This window comes from Sinocyclocheilus rhinocerous, unplaced genomic scaffold (genome assembly GCF_001515625.1).
Source record: "Sinocyclocheilus rhinocerous isolate Xijiao unplaced genomic scaffold, SAMN03320098_v1.1 scaffold576, whole genome shotgun sequence".
In the NCBI taxonomy this organism is placed as follows: Eukaryota; Metazoa; Chordata; class Actinopteri; order Cypriniformes; family Cyprinidae; genus Sinocyclocheilus; species Sinocyclocheilus rhinocerous.
Window position 1 is genome coordinate 2840200 of NW_015662167.1, and position 24983 is coordinate 2865182.

The 24983-nt window shown below is 35.5% G+C and overlaps 2 protein-coding genes across 2 annotated transcripts; one reads left to right on the plus strand and one right to left on the minus strand.

The window, feature by feature from the left end:
• Positions 1-3914: 3914 nt before the first annotated feature.
• Positions 3915-15862, minus strand: LOC107727875 (protein tyrosine phosphatase domain-containing protein 1-like). Its single transcript, XM_016537913.1, has 10 exons — positions 15720-15862; positions 11906-12004; positions 10598-10769; positions 9426-9506; positions 9216-9334; positions 7174-7311; positions 5905-7052; positions 5591-5776; positions 4495-4605; positions 3915-4355 (listed from the first exon to the last, which is right to left on the minus strand). Exons 2-10 carry the CDS (start codon positions 11994-11996, stop codon positions 4221-4223), a joined length of 2181 nt encoding a protein of 726 aa, XP_016393399.1. The 5' UTR covers positions 11997-12004; positions 15720-15862; the 3' UTR covers positions 3915-4220.
• Positions 15863-19167: 3305 nt separating this feature from the next.
• barx1 (BARX homeobox 1) lies at positions 19168-21654 on the plus strand. Its single transcript, XM_016537785.1, has 4 exons — positions 19168-19551; positions 20537-20828; positions 21016-21100; positions 21195-21654. Exons 1-4 carry the CDS (start codon positions 19350-19352, stop codon positions 21360-21362), a joined length of 747 nt encoding a protein of 248 aa, XP_016393271.1. The 5' UTR covers positions 19168-19349; the 3' UTR covers positions 21363-21654.
• The last annotated feature ends 3329 nt before the right edge of the window (positions 21655-24983 follow it).

The window sequence follows — 24983 nt, forward strand, 5'->3', positions numbered from 1 at the left end:
TAAATTTGCCCACTTGGCATTTGGCAACACACAAGCCTAACTTACATTCTGGCAGTTCTGCAAGTTCTCCAATCATGCTGCATATTCATCTTTGACAGGGCACGTTTCTGAGGACACCAGTGAATGTGCTACTAGTTCCTCAATCTGCATCTGACCATCAGTTAATTGCACTCAATAATAATAATAATAAAAAAGTGGTGCTGAATTAGTTTAGTTTACAATCAGTTTTTCAATATGGGAACCTTACTTACCTTGCATTCCTTCTTTGAAAGCTCATGGCACCATACAGAAAAGCAGCAGACACAATTATACATCTATAACGCTATATCTATATATATGTAGTTGAATGCAGATTGCATTTGCAGCTTAAATTCATGGCTGAGTGTCAAACTGACTGACTTTAAAAAAATCACACCTCAGACTTGGACCCAAGTCTGTAAATAACTGACACATCCTGGCTGGTGTAGTACTAAGCAACTCCAGATATCCTGAAATAATCTAACGTTACATAGATTTCTGTAATCTAGCTCACAGTTTACAGTAAGATTCCTCATCCACATGTATTAAGATTCCAAAACGTTATTTTACACAGAGAAAAATTAAAGACAGTCCGTCATATCAACTGTTTACCATTATAATGGTGGATTCTTTAGTCTCTTTTAGTGTGTCCTCTCAAACTCTTTGTATGTTGCTCAAATTTCCCTCGCTTGATTCATAAAAAATGGCGGTCTCCAGTGGCTAGCCTGCTAATACATTTATCGCCCAAATATAACGTTCCTCTGAACAAGTAAAAACTGCACAAGATGTTTTGACATGCACGACACTATTAAAATCTTCAGAGGACAGCATGTGATATATTTCGGCTCTATTCAGATAGCATGCTAGGATAAGTGTCCCTCACAGATTAGCCAGCAAGCTAGTTTACATATCGCTCTTAAATAATGCAGTAGAGTAAGCAATGGAAACTTCTTGTAAAGTTTATCGGACGTAAGGAAAAATACAGAAATGCACTATAAAACCGAATCGGTATCATTGGCAATAAGAAGGGACTGTTTTGAAACAAACGCTCTATCATACCTTCACTGTCTCCTCAATGAAAGCTGAAGGCTAGTCGGCTAATAGCTAATAGCAATGAACACCCGCGGTCAGCGTCTGGGCTGAGACTCCAGGACCCGGATGAACGCGTACAGGACTAACGATGAGGAGGACCTCCCTCTCAGCTTCGGTATGTGAGGGAGTTGGTACATTATATTACATTACATTACATTACATTACACTACATTACATTACATTACATAAAATAAAATAAAATAAAATAAAATAAAATAAAATAAAATAAAATAAAAATATGTATGTAATAGCTAACTAATTAAATAAATATGTATTCTGAAAAGAAATATGTAATTATTTGAAGAAATCATTATATAAATTATCATTAAATTTTATTTTAATCACCAAAACAATTAGTGCTTTGTACAGTGTAGAATAGCCTATATGGATATTTATGGAAAAGTTCATATTAACTGACTGATTGATTGTGCATTTAGCCTCAACGGCAACAATAGCAGCCTATGGAAATTGTGAGAAAATTTAGCACAAACTTACATCTTGAGAAAGAAAACAGATCCACATGATCCAGGTAGCTATTTACGTTTTCTGTAACTCATTTAATAATTGTTGAATACATAGTATAGTAAAATGTAATGTTTACTATAATTAGAAATGTATATGTGATATACTATATTAGAATATAATTAGTTGTGATCGATAGTTATTAGAAATATGATAACATTTTAAAAGTGAAGTTGCTGTGTATTCACCAACCACCAGATGGTGCTGTTGAATTGGCTATAAAAAAAGTCTTGCTCGAAGTTACAAGCTGCTTATGATGAAAGTATAGATAAGATTTTTTTTTCAAACACTAATATCTAGACCTAGGCTACTCATCTGGATTAAAAACACTCACTGATTCAACCAATCACCAAACACTGAATTTCACTGAGCAGAGTCATGAACAAAACTGGAGTAAAATTGTATGTTAAACTATAAGTGCAAACAGCCTTGAAAGCAGAGCTAAGATCCAGGAGAAGAGTGTACAGTCTGCCATGTGTCAGTGTAGCTATATAACCATTCAAATAAATATTGAAGGAGATGCAATAAAATAAAATCATCTGCTCATTTTTTATTTGTATTTTTTTGAGAAAAAGATCCACAACTTATAAGACCAAGACTTTTTAGCCAGTAGCCTACTGTTATTAAATGATCAGTGTGTGTGAAACTTAATCAGATTGCCAGGGTATATAGTATGTAGGGGCAATAACATGAAGACATTTATATCTATATTCTCTGTAAGAGGATCTTAAAAAGTAGTACATATATATTTACCTCTGTTTTCCACCTGACACGTCTTGATCTATGAATCACCAGTATAAATAAAAATACTTGATATTCACCCCAGATAGGCTACCACACAGCATAAATCATCTCTGAAGACAAGTTGTACAAGTATTTTTATTTTCTGTAAAAGCATAAAGAGAGTGCCATCCTAAAACAAAATAAACCAGAGATGAACTTCTTCGTAGACACAGCAGCATTCTGAAAATAAAGTGTTCTCAAATTATACAAAATAGCACATACCTAAATGCATCTTCATATCTGGCATACCTTTCAATTAGAATATAAAACACCATTTATCACACTCTCTAGTGGATTTATGCATGGAAAAATACTTTCTGACGTAGCAGGACATGAGGCAGGGAAAAGGGCACCCTTTTACGCAGCTTCAGTTTGTTTGATGCACTTCTGGTAATAATTATGGCTGCAAGGCAGCTCCAGAACAGGCCGAATGAAAAGATCCAGACACACAAGACAAGACAGAGTCTTATAAAGACTATTCTGCTTTGCAAACATGCTAAGTACTTTTAAAACTTTGTGTTATCTTGCCTTATTAAAAAACTGGAGTTGGTTGCAGGGCAACACTTTGGCTACTAAAACTACAGCAGGAAACAGAATGATCAGAATTATTATTTGCAGCGCTTGCTGAATCAGATGACCTCCATCGAATTGATGTTTCTTTCATGAAATTATGATCCACACACGTAAATAAACAGGATTTATTAGTTTAATAAAGAAACTTGCTTAATGAAGGCAAAGTTGAATTAGGATGTTAATAAGACAGTGTGCCAAAGGTAACGTTCAGAATGTTCATTTTACAGACTTGAATGAAAATGTAATAAATAAAAAATATGCAGTGCTTTGGAAAATCCACAATAATCTGTCTTCAGGAATCTGACAAGAAAACATTTAGCAGTTTTTCTAATAACATGAATAAATAAACGTATTCTGCTGGCTACATGATACTTACGATACAAAAGACAATAACATTTTAGTTGACAAATGAGGTCAGTTTCAACACAGTGTTATCTAGTACTAAAACACCACACGACAAACATATTTGTACATATTTCTTCATATTTGTTCTTTTTAAGTTGAAGAAGCAGCTTAGTTATAAATAATGCCAATAAAAGGCGAAAAGCATCCTGCAAAAGCCTGTCTACAGAGCATTTTGCTTCATTTTAGCAGGAATTGTATTGATACATTCTCAGATTATGCTGAGGCCATGCTGAGCTATTCCTAATGTAAACTGCATTGCATTATGAATGAAAGCATTCAGTTGTCCTCTATTGTACCTTAAATGCAAACCTTTTTGAAACTTTAAATACAAATTGCAAAGGCAAGAATCAGCAAATCTGTCAATTTGCTTCATTCAGTAAAAACATTAAAGATTATATCTTAAAATGAGATGTTGCACAGTGATATTATTTGGTTTAGTAAATAATGAAGTACATCTACCATTATACTATTCAAACAGTATTATACGACAAAACATATTTTCATGAGAATCCTCAGTTCGTTAGAGCCAAACAAAAGCATAAAAATAAATACATGACATACTTATTAATAAATAGTTTCATCAGTTAGCTAATAAATATTGTGTATCAAAAATAAACTATTAAGAAAAACAAATTAGAAAAATAGCCTAACAAAACCTTGTGGCACATTCATGTATGGCAGTAATTATTGTTCTCTCAAAAGACAATAAAATAATTTTTTTGAATGAGTAGTCAAACAGAAAAAACAGTAAATCTGTTAGTTTGTGTCTTTCATTTTCAACTACAAAATTACAGTAGACTCCAGATTTCAGTTTCCCACCATCTTGATCAGGGTACATGGGAACAGTGGCAGGTCAGCTCAAGCTCCTCCATTGCTTTTGTTCTCAAGTCATGGAGTACAGGGATCATGACGTCTTTCAGAGTCTTACCGATTAACGGTCCGTTCTCCGAATCTGAGGAAATCTGGATTAGACAAAGATTAGAATCACATAATTAGGATAAATAATCTAAAAAGTACCACAAAACCTTACTAGGAGAAAAAAAAACATCTGGACTTTTCACCAGAAGTCTGTTGTGAAAATGTTTTGTGGCCATGACTCACCCAAGTGAATGCTTTGATTGTGCGTTCAAAAAAGGCATTCTCAACCTCTTCTGGTATTTTAAGCAAATGAGCAACACAGTCAAGAATACACAGAAGGGTCTGTTTTTGTCCCTAAACAACATAAAAAGACACACAGATGTTTTAGCGTACACATTATCTATTTAGATGGTGAAAAAAGTCGCATTTGCAATAAAATATACTCCAAAGCAGTGGTTCTCAACCAGGAGGCTGGGGCCCACTAGGGGGAATCTTCCAGAGGAGGCCCAATAAGTCTTGATATTAATTACATTTAATTATTTCAACAATCTTTAAGTCATGATGATATGGACGATATGGAGTGGAGGCATATGAATGTGAGTCTCCAGAAAGAAGTCTGACACTTTCATCAGAAGGTCCAGTTATGCAATTTTGGATATTAAAAAAACATATACACAAATTATATTGTTCACAATAAGATTTATAACATGCATTTAGAAAATAGAGTGAATTTTGATTTCTTTTTTTCACTATACACATTGTTTCAAAGTAGCTTTATAGAAAATCATGATGTTAATGTTGAAAATATCTTAATATCTTTATGCCTTATAGTCGCATTTAGCAGATGAGTACTAGGTGATAATACAGTTTACATTTTGCGATGATACAAGCAATCAAATAGTTGAGATATGCTAAAGAGTATATATAGCTAGTATATACTATGCATGTATACTGTATGGAGAAAGGATAAAGTTACAGATAAAGTTTGGCATACCAACTTTAAATAAAGAGGTGTACAATAATAGTTACATTTTGCAACAACAAAATCATGCAGTTGAGATTGCTATACAGTACATGTCGCTTTATGTGCGTGTACTGTATGGAAGCAAAAAAAAGTTGGATATAATATATATATATTCAACTTCATATATTGAGCTGTTTGATAAGACAGTTTAGATTTCATGCCAATTTGAATTAAAATGCAAAAAGAAGTACAACGGATGTACAAATGAGCTTCCATAGGAGGGCTTTCGAATATTGTCTTGAACAAAGAGGGAGGCCTTTGATTCAAAAAGGTGGAGAACCTGCTATAAAGATATTTTCTCATGTGGTTTGATACCTTGTCCAGTGAATTCAGAGCATGTTGGGGATTGAATCTGTTTCCAGCCAAAGTCTCCACATCCTCTTTTGTGATGATTGGCTCCTTGAGTTGTTCTAGCCAAGACCACATGAGCGTGGAGAGCACCACAGGATCTCTCTCGGTGCACAACCTCTCCCAGGCACCTTCACGGGAGTTCAGCTCTGTCTGAGAGGCAATAGACATCGCAGAAACAACTGAAAGTGAATATCCAAGGTTGTGTTATAGAAGAACAGGATATGGAATTGAAGTTCTGAGACTCAATTCGTCCAAAAATCTTGTTGTATTGCTCCTACCTGCCACATTGAGACTGTGCTCCTGAGGTCATCTCCATCGATGTCCATCGTCAGAGCTTTGGCCACAAACAGTCGACGAGTCTCAGGTGGGAGTTCACTTTGAAGCGTCAGAGTAGGAACATCTGTCAACTGTTGTGTGACATCAGAGGTTGTGTTTTCATTAGGGCTGGGGTGACTTTTGCCACCTTGACGCATTGAAAACATGCTGTCACTGGTCCTCCCTAAAAACCCATAAGACATGCTGCGCTTTGCCTCCTTCAGAGGTACCCGTTTTATGGAGACAGGAGAGCAGGATGCTTGGCCTTCAACTTTTTTGGATTGTACCAGGGAGCTACAGGAACCAGTTAAAGAGCCATGTTTGGGACTGCTGTTGATTTCGGATGTCAACGGGGATGGCAGAAGGTCAGGGGTTTGTGTAGCTAATCTGCTCTGCGACACATAAACCTCTGTAAAGTTTAACCCAGATTTGCAGCCAAGAGCATTCTGGGGACTTTGTAGTACCTGCACCCTGGAATCCAGTTTGTGCAAGGCGGAGTCGCTATAGCTAAAACATTTCCTCAAGATGAGCTGAGACTTGCAGGTATTGTCTACCGTCGGCCATCTCCAAAGCACATCAAATTCCTGGTCGCTACAGAGTGGCCGGTCATGAGGTGGATCACATTGGCTTTCTTTAAGAAGCAAGCTGGGTTGGTCGGGAGAGCGAGGTGAGGATATGGGAATCCCTTTCCCCCTCATCTCCTTCCCTAACTGCTGAAGGGCTTGCAGCGAGACAGTCTTCTCCACTTCCTCTGTGAGGTCCGGGATGTCCAACACCTCCTCTTCCACCGTTTGCCGGTTCTCTGCTATGTCAAGTAGGAGCCTGCAGACCAGGTGTACGATCTTTGGCACGTTCTTCATGAGACGTGCTTCATAGCCGTGCAGCAGGTGCCGCTGACGAGTCAGGTACTGCGACAACGTGACCGTGTGAGCTTTGGGCTCGGCACACGGGAATACACTCCGCAGTGGCACAAGGAACTGGGCGACCTCTCGCACACACAACAGTTGGCCACGAGTCTGAATGGAATTTGGACGTTTAGCTCTAACAAACAAAATGGCCTGATCTGCACTCATCCGGGATGTGAATACTAAGAAGCATGCTATTAAGACACCTAGGAGAAGACGAATGTGCATCAAGGGTAGGTAATAATCAGATAAATGTATAAGGATTGAAGCAAATCTATTGCAGTTAGATTATCACCGCAAAATTTTCAAGAGAATCTAGATACTGACCTGTTCTGCCAAGTCCAGCATGGCAGTGGACAGCCATTTTCCCCTCTTGCATGGCAAATGACATCACCTTCACCATGTCAAGGATAGTAGTCAAGGATGCCACGCCATAGTCCTTCCAGCCAAAGTTATAAAAATAAACTGGAAAAAGTCAAATGTATGTCTCTTAAGATGAAACAAAGAAGCCACTAAAAAAGTGCAATTCAAACAACACATTTTTTTGTTAGCTATTTGCTTTTAGCATATTTATGTCCCAAAGGTTGTAAACAGATTTTAAGATTTCTTTATATAGTCTTACCCTTGTCCAAAACCCAGATTTTCAATCTTAAACTATTAATATTAATCATAAACATGTCTTATTACATGTTTAAAACAATGATAATCAAAGAGTGAAATTAACCATTTCAATATTTGTGTGAAAATTTTATAAATTTTTATATGTTTTTATATGTTATATAATATGTTATTACTACACTGGATAATTTTGAAAATGTTTTTTTTTTCTAAAGTTAGTGCACTTGCTTTTTTCAAAAAGACAACTAAGTTATCACTTGTAAACAAAATTGTTATTTTGTGCCATTTCCAATCACACTATGTTTCCATCCAAAGTTATGAATTAAACTTATGCGCAAAATTGGAATATCGCATAAAACATTTGCAAATAAAGCACCGTTTCCATCCAGTGAGTTAAAGAGAACAAAATTGTCACTTCCTGATTAACTTGCGCTAAATATCATGAAGAAAAACTAAATTTGCTGCAGGAGAGGAGAAGATCAGTTATCCTGAGATTGGTATATAATATTTTTTGTATACAATTGTATATTATTAATGATTGTAATATTAACAATATTATTAATATTACAAGCTTCAGAGCGCGCAGACGAAACGCGTTCATGTTATCTTATTTTTGGAGCCTGCTGTTTAGGAACGCAGTTCTGGGAGTTAATTATAATGAAGCACTTTGGCGAGACTTTGCTCAAGCATTTTAGAATTAGCATTAGAACTAGCATTTCAGATGCTGTGAAATGAGATTGGTCTGTTGGTTGGTCCAGCTTTATGCTGTCCCATCGCAAAGTCACATGTCTTTTTTGATGCACATTAAGGAATTTATTCGGTAAAAGTGTTTCTATCGTAGTTTATGCACATGTTTTCTTACCAGATAAGAAATGTATCCTTCTTAGATGAGCGCAGAAGTTTTTTATGCACATTTTTAGAATTGATGTGCATCTTGGCGTTTCCATCCAGCGTTTTTTATGCGATATCCCAAAATGCACATAAAAATAGGTGGATGGAAACATAGCTACTGTAATTCTGTCAAATTATGCAAAAAAATAATTTAAGGTAAGTTTTTAAAAAACAACTTTTATTTAGGCTACATTAAATGTTGGCTATGAAAACAACCTTTGCAAGACAAATTAGATATTTTATTTTTATATTTAAGGAGATATATATGTAATTTCCACCATCATCATTTTAATCCCAGAATGCTAAACACAAAACATAATTTGTGATGAGGTGGAAATGACGCTGTGGCGGGAATTCACCAAAGTCCAAAGGGCCAATAACTGAAGAAACACCTCTATATGTTGTCTATTTTTTATGTAAAACCATACTCTGTCCTTTCTGGATAACTGGGAATATGAATTATATAACACAGAGGATCTCTCATCAGTGCTGACTCTTCCTTAATTTGAGAGACGTTTCATGCATGTTTCGACATGCTGTGCTCTTCGGAAATTGTGCCTTACATATTTTCCCAGAAGGTGCTGTCTATATAAGCACAGCACCACTCTCAGGAGATCTTGTTAAGGGCTGCCAATCCCCCTAAGCCTCAAAACCTGAATGAAAGCTGAACAACACCTGCAAGCATGACCACTTCATGTATAGAAAGCAAATAATGTATAAAAGGTTCTTTAGCTTGTCCAACACACTGACAATTTAATGTGATAACGGTAAGGATTTAGTAAGGTTTTATCCCAGCCTGATTCCCCTGACTACTGAGAGAGGAAGAGGTGCATGTTTGTGTGCATGTGTGATCTACTCACTCCCCGCCTCCATGAAAACCTCTGGGCGATAGGTGAAACCGCTCTCTGGCTCCAGAGTGCTGCCGCAGCTGGCATGTTCCCCTGGACGCTGCAGGTTGATTATTGTCTTTAAGCCACACCTAGAAGGAAGTAAGATTAAGCATCAGCAAAGCCTTCCATGGTGCATCTTGGGAATCAGTTATTGGTAGCTTGCCACTGAGTACAACATACGCATGAAACTGTTCGATGACGTTGAATTTTTCAATGATTTCAGTTGAAGGTCTTGCCATGGCTAACAGATTATCAGTTATCCTGTGAACAGAGTATGAATTAGATATCAACAAAATATCTCACTCAATAACATTAATACAAATATTATAAAATAAGACAAAAAGGAAAACAAATGGTTAATGTGCAAACGAGCAATTGTATTTATTTATTGGCGTATCAGTATCAGGCAATATTCATGGGAATAAAATAAAATAAAGTAAAATAAAATAAAATAATAAATAAATAGATAAAATAAATAAGTTAATTAATTAATTAAATGTTATGGACTGACCATGGATGGACAAGCAGTTTGGAGAATGGATGAAAAAAAAATTGTGATTAATCGCATCCAAAATAAAAGTTTTTGTTTACATAATATATGTGTGTGTACTGTGTATATTCATTATGTATATATAAAAGACACACACATACAGTATATATTTGGAAAATATTTACATGTATTTTCATGTATATATTTATATTATATATAAATATATTTCATATATAAACATAGCATATTTTTCTGAAATATATACACGCATGTGTGTGTATTTATATATACATAATACATATAAACAGTACACACACAGTATATAAGCCTATATATATTTTTTTTATTTTTTTTTTTTCTCCATATCAGTATCAAAGGCAATAATCATGGAAAATATGTCCATCTATCCAGGATGGACAAGCGGTTTGGAGAACAGATGGAAAATAATTTTTGTTTGTTTGCCATATTAGTATCAAAGGCTGTTTTCATGAACAATAAAGTTAAAATAAATGTTTAAGTTTAAATTGCATTTGCCTGATGAAGGTCAGTGGACCGAAACGTTGCGTTTAATAAAGTTTAAGAATTAGCAAGTATTGATAGTGTGCGGGTTCGTTACTTATTTTTGATTCAACTTTTTGTTTGATTTTGTTCCCATGCACCTATCCTCGTTTCAGGTGTGCTGATTTTACGTTGATTGATTAATAGTCTTTTTTTAATTTTTCTTGCTCTTAACTAACAATATATCTGAGTTTTGAATTGTTTAGGACTAGTACAATGAATCAATGTTGACTCTGCTAAATATTTGACATGTTCATTTCAAACAACGCACACTGTTTGAGAAGAGAGCAGGAAGACAGCTTACCAGGAGGAGTACAGTCCTTTGATGGCTTGTTCTTTGTCGCTCCAGCGAGAGGGGTTTTCGTATTTGCACGCTCGACCACCACACGCTATGGAGCACTGCATATGTCCTGGGATGACATGCCTCAAAGTCTCGCCCACCTTGGTGTACTTTGCAGTGGGTACTCTGACATTCACTATAGAGACAGATGAAGAAAAATAAGGATTCAGAATTCAGTCCTCAGACTAAATAGCTCCAACTTAAACTTAAAGATGACACATTACATCCACAGTCTGTGATGTCAGTCTGTGCCTCGGACATGCTAAGTGCCACAATGACCCTTTGCGAAGAAGAAGTCAAGACTTCCACAGCTGAGCTGGGCCTCTTCTTCAGGATCTTCAGCAAGGTCTCTGAAGCCGAGTGCCGGTGCGTCTTTCAAAAACCCATGAAGATCTCATCTAACAGGGAAGAGCAAGCCCGTCTCCCGTCTAAAGTACCGATGACACTACATTTAGCACAGCCTGAACAAACCAAGCGCTGACCCCAGAGCAGTGAATCATCGCTACACAATCACCGCGCTGCACAAAAGAGGCATGAGAGACCGATACAATCCAACTGGTTCATCAGTTGCACTTGAAGGGGGTCTCCATGGTGACCAAGTCCGAAATCAGTGGGAGGCTGTGCAGAAGCTTGTGTGTGTTGTCGCAGGTGGAAGAGAAACAGGATGATGTGTCTTATGGAAATGATAAAGACAGCTCTGGTTGCGTAACCCTGCATGCATTTCAACATAATAAGACTTGAATTACACCTTTCCAACTAATGTATTCCATCTCCTATGCTGAATGCAAAGATTTTATGTAACTCGGAGCACAAAAACTGAATACTACATAAAAGAAAAGTGGTTTCCTCATACGTCAGTCGACTCAACATCTGAAGAGGCTTAGGAAAGTTTTTGTTACCATGGCTATTAGAGTGTCCTTTCTCACCTAACCTACTTGAATTCAGAGGAAATTAAAAGGAGATACATTATCTCTGTACTTAGTGGGGCTAATTGATATGGAATGAGTCATTTCAAATTGATTTGGAAAAAAGATTACAAAAGATTTTGAAATGTCTGCACAAGTCTAGATAAGTTAATGTGGTCATATTATTACCCATTATTACCCTTAATGGAAAGACGATAGTATGCAAAAAAAACACCTGTTGTTAACTATTTCTCTGCATTCGGTCCTTGCATATCAGAATCTCACCTTAATTATTTTCAATTATAGACTGTGCATTACCCATTTAAAATATTCCCCAGCCATAGTAACAGAAATAGCAGTTTATTACCTGGCTCCATGCCAGTGCTGGACTCTCTGCTGTTAGCTGAACTGCCCGTGGAGTAGGGCAGGTCACTCAACAAACTGACGCCTGCTGCCATGGCTGACACTGAAAGAAGGGAGCAAACATGGTGTCAAAGACTCAGACACAAAACAATGGCAGGGTAAACATAAATGAGGGAGTTGTAAGGCTGGTTGCCAGGGAGTTTTCCCTCCTGGGAGGAAAATGTACAAAGTGTGGTGCAGTGTCACATGGTGAATCTACTGTCACTGAAGTGCCAAATATAATGAACAAGCTCTAGATAAGAACATATAAATAAAGAACTTTACACATTTAAAAGAGAGCTTGACTATGGAGGATACCAACAAACAAATAACAGATAAATCCTTATGCTGAAAAATAACAAATAAACCCTTATGATTTTGTTTTCGATGCAGAAAAAACTCAAATCATCAGGATTTTTACAGGAATTAACCTTAAAAATGAATGAGAGAACTAAATTTTTCTGGTCTTAAGGAAAAGAGGGATTTTTAAGTGACACATTTTTTGTAACCTACTCTATACTAGTATGTACAGAGAAGCTATGGAAACTTCAATGTGTCGGTTAACCCTACACTCCACTGCATATCAAGTGTCAACAGTTGACTACTCACATTACCACTGTGACTGTAATAGCCATTACTTTAATCACAGGTCGGAGTGTCAATGACTGTAACCGTCCTGCTCTAAAACAGAGCTATTACTTCTGGATTTTCACATTACTACTTGTCAATATTTTGCTAATTATTTTGGTCTGACAAAGGTATAATACTACTGTACAAAATTTCGATTTTATTCCTAATCACACTTTCTAAATGTAGTACGAAAGCAATAAGAGAAGTTACATCCAATGAACTCGGCACAGACCTACAGCCTGTTCTGACTTATTCAAATATTGTGTCTAACTTGCAATAAATTTCTATAAACCTCAATTGAAAATTCCTCCTATAGCTCTCAATGCTACACTGGGAAAAAAAATAGTGTAAAACAGGGTACTATTTTAGTATTTTTATTCATACATTTTTTTAAATATTGAGATATTTTTAAATATCTGACCGTATTTATTAATATTCATATATTTATTAATATTTTGATTTAGTTTTTATTTGTATATTTTCTTTTTCATTTTAATTTGATAGTAATACACAGTTTTCATTCATGTTGATTTAAGTTTTATTTTTTTAGTATATCAAGATAAACTAAATGAAAATGAGACATGTTGCCCTGGCAGCTAGCTGAAATGAAATAAGTTTAGGTATTTTATCATTTATTTTATTTCAGTTAAAGTTTATTTAATATGCACAAGTGTAGTTGTAACAAATTTTAACAAAAAACTTTTATGATTTTAGCTTTAGCTAACTATAATAAATCTGGTGTAGAAACAATTTTCACTCGATTTTTTTTTCCGCTAGTAAATTTCACAAATAATTACAGAGAAACAGCAAGTAACACACTGAAGTAAAGATGAAACCTGGAAGTAGAATGACTGAAATAGTATTTTCTTACAAAACATACCCGAATAATCTTTGCTTTATTTACAACTTCAAATATTTTTATAGCCCAAGAAAAATTTAACAGACCAACAGCCTTCTTCAACCTATATATCTATAAAAATACACCGATTTCAAAACAGTTTCAGACATTTAGATTGTGTCTTGTTGAACATTTCTTTCAAGTCATTTATTTATCTTTAACAATAATCGAAAGTGGATCAGAACAGTGCTGCTTTAAGTAATGACTATTTGCGTTGGGTTTCTGTAGCGATCTTTGGCACATTCAGGATGATGTTTGCAGTCATTTGATACACCATGATTAATTCACACTGTAAAGTGAGAAGACGCATGACAGCTGAGTGGCATTATGAGACTCATTTGCATTGTAACGTACACTTCTCTTTACACACTGATCCAACAGAGACAAAGTGAATCCCCCTTGAGCCATCCAAAAACTCAACCTGACACTAGTCAATCAGTGTGTGCTATTCATCTGATTAGGAATGGATTTTTCCTAATCCTGATCAACCCTTCAATATAAAGAGACAACTTGAGTCTTGTATTTTAAGGTCATTTTTGTTCCTTAATCCATTTCTATTTTAGTCCTGCAGTTCAGGTGTTTCAAATAGTTGTAATGTATTTTAATAAATTAACATTATGAACATGCTTGCAAACAATATTCCAGCTGTCATCCTTACAAAAGCTGTCAGAGTCCGAGCTTGGGTGAATCCTTGAATGCTGCCCACTGGATTTAATCAAAGGGCGGCGATTACTTTCATCTAAACATTGAACTGATTTTTCAAAGCCTTTTCAAAACCAACAGAGTTATAAAAAGGACTGTATACTTTCAGATTAGTGTTATTGCTAAATTTGCACATTGATTAGTATGCATTCATTTTTAACCAGACTACTGACTGATTTATATTACCACTATAGCTACTATTCTGTTGACCGTGCTGATAAAATGACAACTGTTTATGTAATAAAGCATGAAATTATCATTTAGAGTTAAAGGCTTTTTAGTTTATTCAGCATGTCTCGTTAAGCCACAACCTCTCAGCATACTGTAAATGACAGCTTAAATGTCTTAGTGAATGTGTTTAGTTAGGCTTACATGGCCTTTCAGATACACTGTTACCTCAGCCAATCATAGCACTCGCTGAAGCGTTTAGAGAAATCTTGCTGTTGTTGCTGGCTCAGTGTCTGACCCTTCACATGCCCTCTTCCTTAGAAACCACCAAGTACACGTGATGTTTCTGTAGCTACTGATCTATGCAGATATCTATCATGGGAAACATTTGGCTTGGAGTTTATTTACGTCAATATAAGACATCCAGACTAAACTGCATCATGAATTCCAGCCCAAGGTCAAAGGAGAAATTTGGTTTTGTAATGTACTGCTTCCCTGATTACGGAGTGAAGTACATTTTATATGCAACATGCAAAAATAAATTCAGATATTATTATCACTATTCTTATTATTATTATTATTATCATCACAATTGTTGTTATGTTGTTTGATGTGTATGACAATGCAATTTTGCTTTGGTTATTTTAAAAATAAATAACTTTTTTTTACTAATTAAAGAAAATAAAAATAAAAAATATCAATGTTACGACCCTGATTCCTCCTTTTGTCCACTTCTTTCTCATTCATTCTTTTATTGCATTTCTAATATAATGTAGCTCAAAGATGTTGCTGTAGTTATTATACTATTTTTCTTCACTTTAACACCAAGTGAGCTTGGACAGACACAATAACAAGAAAATGTCACATGGGAAAATAATGTGTATACACACACACACACACACACACACACAGTATAATATTCTGGACACTATAGGATAAAGGCATCCTATACATACAAATATAACATTGTTATTAAGAGGGCACTGGCTCTGTAACAGCATGCTTTCAAAAGACTTACCATAAGATAATGTAATATATATTTTCAGTATTTCATCTGTGTTAAATGTTGCTTTGATCCCAGAAATGAATGTTTAACATTCATTAATTTGCAGTAACATACATTACAGCTCACGAGAAGGACAATGCAGCTTGTTTTCCCCTTTTACTCTGTAGATCAAGCGTTTGCCCTTATGCGCATCGTTTCAAAACAAAATCGAGACACAAATACACAATAAAGGAGTTTAAAGAGCAGATCACTAGATTAACTAATATACTGTATGGTTAATCTCTAGCGGTGCATCTCTCAGATAGCTGGCCATTAATGCTACTGTGCTAAAAGCAAAGGCTAACATTAGGGCTCATGTGTCCGATTGTTACATACCTTGGTCCCTGTATCCGGTTTTTGTTAGCTAAAGACCATTGTTTCCATTGGGGTCATGGTGAAATGCAAAAGCATGGATCAACAACAGACAGTTGTCGCGTGCATTTGTATCAGTTTCGCTGCTCAAGGGGATGTTACATTGTAACAGGTTGGAGGAAATAGATAAGGCTTGTCACTGGCCGATCCGTGGTCATGTGATCAAATGAGGGCTATAAAGCACGGGTGAAGAGTGGCGAGCGCATGAGGAAATGGGGCTAAACACTTGAGGAGCAGTACATTTGGCTGAGTTTCATGCTAAGTGTTATTGACTCATCTTAATAGTGTACTTGATCTACGTAAACTAATGAACTGAAGTACTTACAAATACATATCACTGCCATTATAAATAATGAAATCGGCAACACTTTATTTGAAGGTGTCCTAGTTACACATGTTACATATACTTACTATTATAATAACAATAAATTATGCATAATTAAATGGAAACGTATATACCATATATACCTCTAACCACATATTAAGTAGGCCTACATGTAGTTAAGGATTATTACTCAGTACTTAAAAGTATAATTACACTGTAACAAGGACACCTTAAAATAAAGAGTAACCATGAAATCAAATTCCATATGGTAGTCACGAATTACCATTAGCTTATGTATAATAAAGACGGCTATAATATATAATAAAATAGTAAAATAGTGCAAGAAGCAAGAACATCTGACCTTTAGTAAAAGGAGTTCACGTGGTCAATAGACCTTAGTCTGGGTAGCGCCACATTTTAATTTTTGACAGAAATGAAAACGAGGCTGAGTGATAGAAGTATCTGCAGTGAATTCAATGGACTGTAGCCTACTGTTTTTTAACAACGTACTGAGTGTTCAGATGTCAAAGCGTCTTCCCGAATAAAAACTTTTAATAGACAACATTTCAATAGACAAAAATATTGCATAAAAATGCTTATAGCCTACAGTGCGCGCCTTTGTAAAGACCTCGTTAAATTCAATATGGCGTCTAATCTAATTAAGGTTTATGCCACAAAATTTCTTATGAATTGGTGACCTGTTTTAAACATTTCAAAATTCTAGAATACTCAGTTTTTTCCCCCAAGTTAAATTAAATTTGGAATCCCAGATTTTCAGTGTTGTGAACTCCACTGTAAGCATATAATTAGGCATGCCTGATCAGATTAGATGGATGTTTATGATGCTCTAGACTGGCATGGGGTGTCTTATAGGAAGCTTGGTGGTGCACATGGTTAAGCACATAGTAGCTTAACACACTAAGCCTTTTGCTGAAGTGGTCCCACTTCCCACAGTAGGCTACTGCACGGTTAATGGCTATAGCCCCACTGTTTAATTATACAGTTTAAAACTATTTTTTTTCTGAACAGTGTTTTCAGTGCACACATGCAGCTAGTAAAAGACTACATATATATAAAAAATCGATAATTACATCTGCTTATTGATATACACTGATGCTTTGCAATGCAGCATTCACATGATGTCGCCTAGTGGTTGAAATACAGAAGCGCTCCCACCAGAGGCCACCTTGCCTACTATCTTTAGGTGAATAAGGAGAAGGGGTTGGATGTGTATAATGACTTTTTCTTTCTTTCTTTCTTTCTTTCTTTCTTTCTTTTTAAGAAAATGTCTTTACATAAATGTCCATGTCAATATCTTTATTTCTGTGATTGCAAATATGTAAATTCAGTATTTAAGATATAATAATACACAACTAAAAGTAACAATAGTAATTAGTCTATAATAGTGAAAATCCAGATATAGATACGCACTTTATGAAAGTAAAACAACATAATTTCGCATGAAGAGACAAAGAAAAATCGAGTGTGATAAAGAAGAAAGAATAAAAAGACTAGAAAGAAAAAGAAAACGTGCATGCTGCTGCATAATTCTGGAGTTAATGTTAAAATCGACGGCGATAGTATTACTAAACAGCTTAAAACAAAGAAAGAAATGTAATTTATGTCAAAAGACTGTAACATGACACAATTCAGTGGTCTATCATATGTCTAAAGGAGAGACTTTACCACTGACCAGAAGTGTCTCACTTTACAATTAAAGATATTTTGCATTAGTCTATTTATGAATTTTTCAATATGAATTGGAATGCTATGAATACACAAAATAAACCAAACTAAAAGATGTAAGCATTTTGATCTAATGACCTTGCGTAAAAATAGCACCTTATATTGAAAGATTACAAACAGTATTTTGATTATAACACTTGAATTGCCATGTTAAATGGATTCACTGTATTTTCAAGAAAAAATTTCAATTTCAAATTTCAAAACAATTTCCTGACGATGGTGAATAACCTATAAATAATTCACCACTGTTTAATCATCGAATTATAACATGGCAAAATAACACGTAAAGAAACGTTTTATTTATTTTCAATTACAACATCACAAGTAAAATTGGAAACTGTGTGCAAGGTGCTATGCAATTAAAAGCCCAGTTAACTTTTTTTGAACTACATACTTTATATGTAGCCTATATTGCATCAGCGCAAATATTTACGATATTTTTACGTTCCTCCAATTCTTGCAGGACATTTTTGCGGACGTTTTTAAGGGCCTCGGTCGCTTAAGTTTAAATTTTAAATAAAACTGAATAGGTATATCTATTAATAACCATGATTAATAACCTAATTGATGAAGGTGATGTGTCATTCTGTGATAAGCTCCTATCTTTATTTCGGACGTATTCAGATTTATTTTGGCAAGACTTTCGTTTATTTTTTTGCAAGTTTAAATTTAATAAAATGGCTCTAATGTAATTTAATTATAGCCCAGAACCTATTTCTTTGTTAAGCTGATAGACTGTAGACAAGAACGTCGGTGAAACATAGGCTATGCGAGTAATGGATCAGTAACAAATGAAGTTCGAGACTATTAAAAAAAAATCTTGTAGAAATCAAATGCAAAAAAAACATGCTGACCTATATGTACAAGACCTACAACAAGACATTTTTAGTTCAGAAATGGAAACATCATTAGCCTATAGAAGAAGTGTACAGTATCTATTCAAATCATTTTAGTATGAATGGATTTTTTAAATGTATTTTAGAATAATAATATATCCGACCAAACAGCATCTCTGACCCGTTTTAAAACTAAACTTATTCAAATGATCGAAGACTCACCACAAGTGAAATGCTTTGACTATGTGTTTTCCCTTTATTTACAGAGGGTGCCCAAGCATGCTGAGGAGGAGGTGTGGCGTTGTGCTAGACCTCCTTAAACTCAGATTTCTATGTTCCTGATTCAGAGCTCAGCTGGTGCGGTAAGAACAGAAACAGGCTGCCCTTACTGGGCGGATCAGACTTCTCAGCTGCATGGACGGGACCACACATTTCGGAACTCGCCAACAGAAAAGAAAGCAATTTCACTCGTGTTTTGAGATCGAGCATCAGTCAGAGACTTCTTTACGTATGTCAAAGGTTCTCCACAACCGTGAGGATGTTTTTGTAAATGATCGCATCTAAAAATCTGAATGGACATTTATGCCTCGGTGCTTCACAAGGACATCTGAATCCTCAATGTGACCTCAAGGTTTCTACAGGCTTCCAGGAGGTTCGGAGAACATCTGCTACATTTAAACTATAATAATGCAACATCCTTTGGAGATTGGGGCGCACTACTACCCCCCGGATGCCCATCCAGACCAAAGGTCTCACAGGTACAGGAGTTTCATGATTGAAGAGATTCTTACAGACCATCCGGATCACAAGGTATCAAGTCCCACTGGAGACCTTCTAAAATTTGGAGTACATGCCCTTTTGTCCGCCAGACCATACCACAACCACTTAGGTAAGTACCGTGACCTTTCAGTCAGACGATATTTTGAGATCCGGCATGGGCAATCCCTTAATCTTAACCTTCTCTTAATTCAGAGACATTCAAATTGCACAACCTCTCGATTTGCCTACTCACAAGGAAAATATTCCACATTGTCTCTGCGGACCAATATAAAACAAATCAGATATCTCAGATCGCAAAATATTCAATGCATTGGACCGAGCAAGCTTGTAAAAATTGCAAATGCACGTTCATTTCAGACCCTACTGCATGCATTTCATGCTTTTTTATTTATACTCTGGGAAAGAGAGTTCTTACCAGCCCGTGCATGAAAAAAAAATCACGAAAATAAAAAAGTGTTTTATTTGCCCCTTAAACTGTAAAATAAAATAATAGTGGTGCAAAAGTAACAAACTGCATTGACACATTTACTGCACTTTTTCAACAACTTTGAATTTAAGATGAAGAAAATTCAGATGAAACTGCAAAAATCAAGACTGAAATTATTGTGACAAATTGAACGTTTAGAAATAAAGATGTTGTAATTAAAACATTTTTACACTGAGGAAAAATAATGCAGCTTCAGTTGACGTTGAAATATTACAGTATGAAAAATAAAACTGTACATTTTTAAATGACACCACCCGTTATGGATGGAAAGATGTAAGCAAAAAATAATCCAAGACGTAATTTAAATAACTAATCATTAGTCTGTATCGCGATTCAAGATTTTTAGTAGGCCTATCTTACGTAAAACTCCTTATGGATTCAAAAGCATATAATTCAATTGTAGCTAATAGCTAGACTGATCAGGAAAATTGTTATATTATTTTATAAGCCTATATAAATTTGCACATAAAAATCCGTTTTCACTATGATGAACCATTATGGATCCATCTAAACTCTTTTTTTTAACTGACATGAAAATGCCACTATCAGCAAGTTCCGACTAAATTGTCATGACTAACGCACACACATACAATTGTTTTACTTCCAGTCCTGAAAGCAGACCAGACCAGTATCCTGAAGTTTCCAGTGTCTCCTCTGTCCTGCTCGCTCGGGGCGCCGTTGGGCTCTGCGCTTCTGTCCGGCGCCGCGGGTCTGCAGGTGGGCTCTTCATCCCATCATCTCCCGCTGGACCTCCATCTTCGGGGGAAACTCGACCCTGGAGCTGATGCATTGAGCAGGACTAAGAAAGGAAGAAGGAGTAGAACTGTGTTTACCGAACTACAGCTGATGGGCTTGGAAAAACGATTTGAGAAACAGAAGTATCTCTCAACTCCTGACAGGTAAACACGCTTTTTAATTTCAATATGGCTATTTTACGTAGCCTATTTAAAACAATGTAAATGTTTGACTTTTTCCCTAGTTTAATTATTTTGTTATGAGCGTAATTATGGAACCACAGCTTACATGCAAAGAACATATTGGTGTTGTCTAAGAAATGACTTAGTCGACATCTTTCTCTATTTACAGAATAGACCTAGCAGAGTCTCTAGGCCTGAGTCAGCTTCAAGTCAAAACATGGTATCAAAACAGAAGAATGAAATGGAAAAAAATCGTAAGTTATAATAATTGGCATAGCAATGATGATTCAACTGTCATAGGCCTACCTGTGAAAATCTAAACTGATGTGTATCGTTGTTGCTTCGAAGGTGTTGCAAGGAGGAGGACTAGAGTCTCCGACCAAACCCAAGGGCCGTCCAAAAAAGAACTCCATCCCCACCAGCGAGCAGCTGTCGGAGCAGGAGAGGACACAAGAAGCGGACCGCTTATCCGACGGCGGTGCTTCTTCACTTTCTGACGCAAACCAAGAGGAATAAACGAGGACATCCGTGCGAATATGCTTGTCTCCAGGACGCGAACGTGCCTATAATCGGCCTCTTTGGATCAGTGTGCACCGATTGTGTTGGCACTTACAGACCTAACCACTTGGCCTGATTTTATACTACCTATGTTTTGTCTGTTTGTTTGATTACGCCAACTTTCGCGAGCCTTGAAAAATCATAGTGAACTTTATCCAGGGACCAGAGCGGTGGTTAGTAGTGAATGGTCTTTTTCTCAGCATTGAAGGCTGTGGTATCATGAACTTTTTATCGGCATATATTGTGTTTTTTTACGCTTTTCATTGGTATTTCAAAAATATTCTAAAAAAAATTAAAATTTCAAATTTTCGAAGACCTTTTTTTCTAAAATATGGCACAACAAGACACAAATGACAGCAGGAAAGTCAACCATAATAGGTTAATAATAATAATAATAATAATAATAATAATAATAGGCTAATAATAATAACCATAAATAATGTGAAATCCCTCGTTGCTGGTTTCCGTTTCATGTTGTGTCCGATTCATGCTACATATCTCTGAGGCTCATCGAATGCGAGCTTTGTAATTTTATGCGGAATTGTTTATGGCCTAACTGAGCGCCATCACGCCGCGCATTAAACTTATTTTGGCGTGTTTACGCAGTAAAAGTAAATATGTGGTAACACAATATTTTCGAAGTGAGGTTATTTGTTTTCACAGAAAGATCCTTTTAATCAAAGACACTGGTTATGGTGCCAAGAAGAAGTGTCTGAAGTAAGCGATTTGCAGTTTGATGATTATGTAGGCCTGTTCAATTTGCACCACAGTATTTGCAAAATGCTAAAAGGATCTTTTTCTGCTGATCACTTTGGAATTGGACTATTTAGAAAATACTTCTCTTTTCTAGATTTTCTTTAACAAGCCTAACATATTTAACGCCCAGCACCCTTGCCTCATGATGCAAGAAAATAGGCCTACTATTTTGAAATAAACAGTAGGCTAACATTTTATAAATAGCCTAATTGTATTAAGAAAATTAACGAATAGAATATTAGACTTACAAGGCTGTTAATGCATATAATTAAGTTGTACATTCAAATCGTTCTATTAGCCTAATCTTTGATTCATATATTTTCATACGGACTACATTTTTAAATACCGGTGAGGCAGCTGCTACTTTGCTTAGCATTTACAAGATGTAAAAAGTTTGTTGATAATGCGGCCTAGTAAAAGCTACTGTATAGCTATAAAGTAATAATGCACTCCAGTAAAACAAAGTCGCGTATTTTGCACCTTCTGGACAAAATTATTGATATCACCCATCAGCATCATCCTCCAATAGCCTATAACAATATAATACGGTTACATTAAATTATCTATCATAAACAATGGGTATACAGCAGAAATATAGCTACATGTTTAAGTATTGCTTTCAGTGATCTTGTTATGTCATTGGGTCACTGTCTGTAGTCAAAAATATGTAAACCCTTACAGACTTAGACTCTCGTACCATACGATGTCGCTCTTCTAGCGGACACATATTTTAATATAATTTTATTGTAACGGAATCACGAACAAGTCATATCTTTCTTTTTTCTTTTTTAAATCCAGTTGATCAGTTTCATTATATATTTGGCTGTACCTACAACAAAATATTGAGCTGGGACATTTGTGGCATTTTCATTAAGTCCGTGTTCAATTTAATACAAAAATAAGAACACAAATAACGTATAGCTGTCAAAGAGCTCATCAGACAATCATCGAACAGTGAAGGAAATAATTATGAGACATTTTTAATACCAAGTCTCTTTTATGTATAGGCCTGATAGTTTAGTCTGGGTGGACGAAATGATACCCTGCCTGGAATAAAGAGAATACCTTATTACCTTGGTGATTTGGTACAATTAATTTCACATGTTCTTGGTTTCGTTTTACCAATGTGAACTCCAGACAAGGCTATTAATCAAAATCATACATTAATGAAGGAATAACGATGCGCTGCAGTGCTCAATTATCTTGGTAAATTTGATCCTAATATAGGTTCTCTTGGTCCTGTATAAATCTGGAGGCTGGAGTTATAGTGCCAGGACAGGATCATCATTCAAGAACACACATAAAACAACGGCACTCATCAATAGCCCATATGTGGTTGCGTACAATAACAGTAAAACATTAATTAGGCTGTATTTAGCCGCGTGGCAAAGCACCATTCTTTTTTTTTCTTTCTTTTTTCTTTTTTTCTGAATTAAGCAGCCGCAAACCAGCCCACAGTTTCCCGAAAACTCACTATATTCAAATTACATATAGTCTATTTATATTGACAAAATCTAAAAGTCTCCACAACACAGATATTTTTCTTAAACATTGAAAAAAAAAAATTCGGGATCTTTGAGCTTGTCTATTTATGACCCACCTGACATTATCAAGCTCACACACATTTGCACTTGTTGTTGCGCCTGGAATTTCACCAGTAAATCTAATTACATACATGTTTAACTATATTTAAGTGCAAAGTGAAATAACTCTTTTATGTGAAGGCCATATCTATGGAAAAAGTTACATAAAGTATGTTACAGGCCTATACATTTACAGATAACATGGTCACGTTATCTTTTAAGAGAGATATGAGTAGATAGCTTATTATTGAGAATCCAGTTTTATAATTGAGGGTTTTTAAAAGTATACTTTCCAATTAAATAAATGAGGCCATTATAAACATTAGATTTTTTTAGTGTAGGCTATTATAGTAGGTTAAGGTTTTACTGTAGTCTTACGTGACGTTGTAGTTTTTTTTGTTTTGTTTTTCCGAGTTCGTCACATCAGCACGTAAACAATTCGTGACTGTAGCTGTCAGATCCAAATGTGTTGAATTAAGGCCAAAGATTTTGCCTCCAGCGAGTCACCCAACATGAAAAGAATTTACGTTATTTTGTCGAGACGATTAAAGTTATTGAACCTTATTGAGCATATAAAAAAAAACCCAAAAAAAACCGTAGACTATGACACGGTTTCAAGATTTTTATTTTAATTTTAATTAATTATTTTAATTTTTTTGGTTAAAATAAAAAGAATCTCAAAATTCATTAATAAAACAAAAACGTATAGTTGCAGTTTTAAAACTATCTAAATTTTAAACTTGTAATGAAAAGGTGCATGGAGTAACCTTACGTGATATTAATATCTCTATTGATATTTGTACAACATCAATTAATAAAGAAACATACAACATGTACACATGCAGTTCTTTAAAATAAAATCCTTGCTATAATATTAGTTTAATAATGGCAGTCACCAAGATATATATGTATATAACAAATAAGATATATATAACAAACATGCTGCCTTGAACTCAACAGTCTATCCCCTGAATATCCTCTTTGCTGTATTAAGGGTACCTGCCCAATATACAGGTCTTTCCACACCATATAATGGTGTTTATGACACTAGTTTAACTGGATTACAAGGAAACAAATGCTGGTGACAGAATCATTAAAGTGAAATGATTCAGAGGACGCCATGGTCTACTGTTACAGACAGATGTTTACTGCTTTATTTACACATTTGTAGCAGTTAAAGAGACTAAAATGTCATGAAAACACGAGTACTTATCACTCTGGTGGTGCGGAGACTTTAGGA

Excerpts from the sequence above, each read along its gene's own strand:
- LOC107727875 (XM_016537913.1), bottom strand. The coding sequence starts at position 11,996 with ATGGCAGCAGGCGTCAGTTTGTTGAGTGACCTGCCCTACTCCACGGGC. Across the intron at positions 9,507-10,597 it reads AAAGGACTGTACTCCTCCTG|GATAACTGATAATCTGTTAG; the intron begins GTAAGCTGTCTT and ends CTCTGTTCACAG. Across the intron at positions 4,356-4,494 it reads CAATCAAAGCATTCACTTGG|ATTTCCTCAGATTCGGAGAA; the intron begins GTGAGTCATGGC and ends TGTCTAATCCAG.
- barx1 (XM_016537785.1), top strand. The coding sequence starts at position 19,350 with ATGCAACATCCTTTGGAGATTGGGGCGCACTACTACCCCCCGGATGCC. Across the intron at positions 20,829-21,015 it reads TATCTCTCAACTCCTGACAG|AATAGACCTAGCAGAGTCTC; the intron begins GTAAACACGCTT and ends CTCTATTTACAG. Across the intron at positions 21,101-21,194 it reads GAATGAAATGGAAAAAAATC|GTGTTGCAAGGAGGAGGACT; the intron begins GTAAGTTATAAT and ends GTTGCTTCGAAG.